Source organism: Charadrius vociferus, unplaced genomic scaffold, assembly GCF_000708025.1.
Source record: "Charadrius vociferus isolate BGI_N301 unplaced genomic scaffold, ASM70802v2 scaffold190, whole genome shotgun sequence".
Classification (NCBI taxonomy): Eukaryota; Metazoa; Chordata; class Aves; order Charadriiformes; family Charadriidae; genus Charadrius; species Charadrius vociferus.
Genome location: NW_009646608.1, coordinates 2450207 through 2456206, shown reverse-complemented (window position 1 = coordinate 2456206; position 6000 = coordinate 2450207). Strand labels below are relative to the sequence as shown.

General features: G+C 39.8%; 1 protein-coding gene across 1 annotated transcript in view; it reads right to left on the bottom strand.

The window, feature by feature from the left end:
* Positions 1 to 6000, bottom strand: part of ADAMTS17 (ADAM metallopeptidase with thrombospondin type 1 motif, 17) — a 180100-nt gene that overhangs the window by 38813 nt on the left and 135287 nt on the right. Inside the window, exons 16-17 of the mRNA XM_009887027.1 lie at positions 4273 to 4447; positions 1715 to 1731 (exon numbers count right to left, since the gene is read on the bottom strand). Of these exons, the coding sequence (XP_009885329.1) occupies positions 1715 to 1731; positions 4273 to 4447 (192 nt within the window). The remainder of the gene's footprint in view (positions 1 to 1714; positions 1732 to 4272; positions 4448 to 6000) is intronic.

The following is a 6000-nucleotide window of genomic DNA, read 5'->3' as shown; positions in this document are numbered from 1 at the left end:
CACGCTGTGTACTGGGAAAGCCAACAGACTGCAGAGACAGTAATGCTGGAAACGCTGCCTCAGGCCAATATTTCTAAAATATAAGTACCTTGTGAAAGGCAACCAAATCTTTATCTAGAAACCCGAAATTACAGTGGCATTGGTGAAACGGGGCATCTGCAGGAGCGAGAACTGGCTATGATTTGTGATTATTTAAAGCAGTCATGGAGACGTCTAAACCTGGAATTTGTTGCATAACTTTGTTTAAGCCTCAAATGTGATGAGCCACTGGCTATCTAAAGAGTAATAGTAAGACAACAGGAAGCATTAAAACAGCAGTTTTCATATAATAACTATTTTAATGAGCATCTAGAGTTAAAAAGTCACTCATCATACCTATTCTGCCCTTGTTTTCTAGAAAGCAGGTTGTCTGCAAGCCTCATGCAGAGATTCAGGCTTATGTTTGGGGGCCTTTGTAGAGAATGGGGAGGTTCTGGGTTAACACTGTACTGTTTATGGGTCACGGCCCTGGGCAGCCTGCTCTACGCTATCCTGCTTGAACAGGGAGTTTGGACAAGACAACCTCCAGAGGTCCCTTTCAACTTCAACCATTCTGTGATTCTGTGAGCTGCAGCATTTAGTGTCGCATTTGAGTTGGGCTGCAGCAGTCCATAGTTTGAAGGCAGAAAAGTTTACTAACGCATCTGAAGGAACAAGGTGATGCTTCTCAAAACAAAAACAACTAATGCAAAAAAAAAGTCACATGCCTCCTGGGAAATGTGGCACTCAAAGTAAGCGTGACTCTTCCTGCTGACAAGCTGCAGGAGCACGATTTTATTGTCTCAGAAACCTGAGGATGACAAGGAAGAGCCATATCATACAGCTGCTGTCAACATATATATTTTCATACCCTGCATACTGCTAGAGGAAGGTGAAACCTGCATCCAGCAGCAGGCTGATTATTTCCCATGGAGTCACATGTGATGTCTCTAGTGTTATTACTCCAAAATTCACTGACTATTAACAAAGACAGAGGAACAGAGAAAAACACTTATTTTTTTCACCACAGGCAGGTGACATTTCTGGTCCTGTTTTGATTTACATGTTGGGCTTCGTTTGGCTCTCACTTTCACCGGCTTGAATCAGAAGTGACTAGAAGATACCCAAAAGAGTATGAGGTCCATGGAATCTGAGTTACCACACTATTAACAAACCCCATAGAAGTACTACTGTAATCCTGATGGTGTGGCTTTAGACATACTTATTATCCCATAACCTCAGCAGCATTAGACAGGTGAATTCTGCTGGCTCTTGCCACCTACTGAAACAGGAGTAGCACCTTATTAAATAAGATATTTTGAGTAGGGCTATCATAAGTGAAGCAAGGAGCTGCCCAACTAAAAAGCAAATTTGCAAATGCTGTTTTCTCCAAACAATAATTGTTTCCCTTTCAGATTTGCAGAAATCACTCCTACTTAACCAATAATCTCACTAAAGCTGTCATAAGCTCGTTTAACCAAAAAAATAACCGTATGTGCTGAAAGAAGGGGTCCAGCTTGCAGCCACTGACATCCTGGAGGTCTGTGCAGTGAACGCTGTGGGGCTACACAAACTCAGCACGCATGAGTTGCTCTGCACAGTGCATAACCCTGCACAGAAAAGCATCTTCCAGGAGGTGTGGGGAACAAAGATCAGATTTTGTTCAGCTACAGAGGGAGCCCTCACTACCAGAACTGAACACCAAGGTTGAAACTAGCCAGCCATCATTACAGTTTCAAAGATGAATGTTGTTTGTTTTTTTTTTTTAAACACAATTCAAAATACCAGGCAGTCAGAGGCAGAGAACTCAAGTCCTGCTCTGGCTTTCTTTAAGTGCATGAGATATGAACAGCTTGTTCTACAGAACTGATCAATCAGTCTTGTCTAAAGCATCTTTATGCTCTGGGAGTGTCTGGTTGTCTTCTGTTGCCGAGAGGAGGTCTAGCACAGGCCTAGTTACACAAACATTAATTTCTCCAAGAAATATACTTACAGCAATGCACTTGGAGAAATGCCTCAAGTATTAAAAACCAGGTCCTAAAAAGAAATCCTTATTATCTCAATATGGGTGCAAGACTAGTGAATCTGAAGGCCCATATGAAACCAATTTCATGCAATATCGTAGCCATATATAATTGGGGTGTGTGCGTATGTGTGTATAATTGGTTTCAAATGCAGGTCACAATGGATTGACTGAAGCTTCTGGCTCTTTGTCAGTCCAGTGTATTCCACCACTGTTTGAACAACAGTTTTCTATTTAGAGGTAACTGGTAACCATCCTGCCTTTCTGGCGTTGAAAGAATGAAACCCACTACCCTGTATCAAAGAAAAGATTAATATCTGATTTGAAGAAAAGACTTCACGTGTGCTTTGTTTATGACTGGCAGTGATTTTAAGCCACATGGGTTTTTTTAATAGTCTGGTAACTTTTACTTTCCTCCTTTTTAATCATTTCTGGGGGGAAGGTGAAGAAGGAAAATTTCCTCTGCTCGTAAGTGCTGAAAATGCCAGTCTGTATGGGAAAAGGATACTCGTGGAGAACCTCATAATCATGAGGTTCCTATGCTAGTTGCTTACTCCTTAATGAAGGGGAAATGAGTAACTCTTTAAAAACAAAGCTCTACCAATGGTGAAGTTCACAAACTCTGGTACCAGATTTTACTGCAGTACACCTTAATGAGGTGACGCCCTGGAACGTTCCAAGAGCTGGCAAAGGAACCCTGCACAGCACCTTCACAAACAGTACCTGTGCAACTCCTTTTTCTTACATGAGGTCAGGAAGACCTTGGCAGTACAAGATACTTTGTCAGAGTCCTGGTTTCAGGAGGGAAGACTTGCGTTAAGGCCAAAGTCAAGCAGAAGCTGACTTTTCTGATGATGAAGATGGCTCCTTTATACACTTCCCTTGTGCGGGCAGACATTGAATTACATGGCTGAGTCAGGAAGCTGCCGGTGTGCCCAAACCTGCACCACTGACTATTTCAGTAGTAACCTCTTTGAATCCAGCTTTACAGTGGTCTGGAACCACATACCAGTGGTATGTGAACCTGGTAAACTCACTCATCTGTCTGAGAAAGCAAAGAAAAAACACCTCATGTTCCTATGCAGCATATTTTGACACAGGGAAAGTACTGACAAATGGAGTATTACTATTGTTTTGGTGTGTGTGTGTGAAAAGTTCAAGCAACTTCTGAGCTTTTCAAACTGGGCCATGAAATGTTGCACAACGAACAGCAGCAAGCCAAAAAATTCAGGTGAGGAAAGGGAGAGACTTCCAACTTCTAGCAGTGCTTACAGATATTCCTCAGTGAACAAATGCGGCAAAAAGTCACAAGGAAAAGAAACACTACACAGAAAAATGTAATTGGATAAAAAAGCTACAGCAAACAATGCATACATTAAAATACTCTATGTTTGTATGCAGACCTCACTATAGAAACTGTAAAGCTTTCTGCAGACTTTCCACTAGTAACACATATATGAGACAGGGATTATTACAGCTGTCTCACAGATAGAAACATTAAGGTTACCACCAACATTAAGGGACTGGCCTGTGAGTCACCCCGTCACCCATTAGTGATAGGACTGTGACTACAGTTCTGTTCTTCTCACCCCTGCGGACTTGTTACTAATGTTCTCATACAGCAGCCATACAATGGTTTATAAAATGACATGCCTGGTTAACAGGACTACGTTGAACATTAGGAAAAACTTTCAAGAACACTGTAAAATACATAAAATTAAAAAAACAATATAAAGAAAACATGGAACATTTCTGTGCGACTAAGTCACTACAGAGGGTCAAATTTGAATGTATCAACTGTATATCCCAAATCTGCATCTCTTCTGTTAGAGCAACAGTATATTTAAATACAGAATATGTTCTGGCATCAGCTGAGAAGATATTTTGGCAAATATCCCTTCATGTGTGTGAGCAGGTATGTCCACGAAATAAAGAAGACCCCTGGAAACCAATGTCCTCTAGAATGGACCTGTCACATTGTCTGCAACACGTTACAGGAGTATCCTGTACTGGACATGAGCCTACTGGGACGCTCCATGTTCTCACACAATAGAGCATGATTTATTTTTACATAAGGAGCTGGGTTTCTCCAGTCCTTGCAATGCTGCAAAAGAATGCAAAGAGAGGCACTACAGTGGTTTAAAAAACTCTGGTGAAGAAGCAAACAAGGAAAATTTAACTTTCAGTTAGGATATAAACCCTTTATGTTGCATCACTTAAGAAACACAAACAAAGGATATAAAGTTACCATCAAGTGCAGTGGTATTTTAGTTGGTCCTTTGGCAGAGATTTTCTCCCACAGACCCCTTCGCACGTACCGGACAGTAGTGCCTGCGATCTGAAACTCACCAGGAAGCTCAATTTTCCAGTCGCTGTTAATGGATCTCTTACTGGAATCTTTTAAAGCTGGAATGAATCAAACACCATGAATGAAATGTTAAGCGAATTTGTAATTACAATATAGACTACTGAGCTTCTGTCTCAGCTCCCCTGAAGTACAAGATGCAGTAGCCTTGTAATAGACATGGATTTCAAAGAAAAAAAAGTATAATTTTAGCTGACTTGTCATAATGTTTCTAACTTGGGCATATTCTGTATTTCAGTTAATGAAGGCATTTCTAATTATATTAACATCGCTATTAAGTAACAATAATGTCAAATAAACTTGTGTTGCTAAGGTTTTACTACCTAAAATTATTATGTTCTTCTTTCTGAATAAGCAACGTTCTCCAGTTTCCGAACTCTGAGACATTCTCTGTGCCATTCCACTGCCAGAAAATTTAAAGGGAAGAAAAAAAGACTGTGCAGAAGGAGTTACTAAAGAAATAAAAAGAAGGAAAGATAACTACGCACTGTCCTTGAAAAACGCTACTAATTTAGGACTAAACGGTAGAACTCTTCCACAGTTCAACCTATTTCAGGAACATGTCCAAAACCCACACATACTCATGGCATATTGTTGAATTCAGTTACATATTCAGCTTTGCTTTTGCAAAGGAAAGCCTGCACAACTGAAATGTTTTTATTTGATTTTCAGTGAAGAGAGATTTAATTTGGATTTAAAAGTAATACTAAAATACTACAGCATTGTGCTAACAAGCAAGAACCACAGAGCAGAAGGGACTGGCTAGGAAAGTACAAAACTTACTGGCCCATTTTCCTTATTCAAGCTGAGCAAAGCGCGGATTGTAAACAGAGAGCATAATTAGAGAACAATCAGTTAGAGCCATAATTCTTCCTGGAATAATCCAAAGATTATTTGTCAAAGGTTACACGGGAAACATGTAGGCATGTATGTAAAATGAACATGCCTGGAATATCTGATATATTGGAAATTAAAACTTAGACACGTTAAGGATTATTCTCAAATTGAACTATTTAGATTTTAATCTTAGAAAAATGGATGGTACCATAAATTTGGACACATACCACATTGACAGACATGGTGTAAGAATCTAATGCCACAGAGTAGCTGCTTGAGTATGACCTGAAGATACTTCTGGTAAAACACTTACATACTTGCAGTGTTATACTCTTACAGCTATTAAAACTGGTACGTAGAGTGAAATAGTATGAGAGCACCAGCGGCTGTTAACTGAAGTCTGGTTTGCAAGGCAAGATCTGTACATTTTTATGTACACTGCCCATCCTGAGGCTGACTAAAGTCTGGCAGCGGTTGGGTTCAAAGATTCTCATTCAGACAGTATATAAGGAAACATACGCTGATTTTCAAGTATTAACATAAAATTCATAGATCATTTACCTCTAAACTCTCCTTCCAAATGTAGCAAGACAACTGCACTTTTTTTTTTAGTTTCCAAGCAGAACCAGCTTTTGAAACTGCATTTTCCTAAACTTTCCTTGAGAAAAAGATCAATCAAATCTTGATACACACATGAAGGCTTGCACGTGCAACATAAAACTGTTCCTCTGTTTGTGCGTGCAAATATTGAACAAGT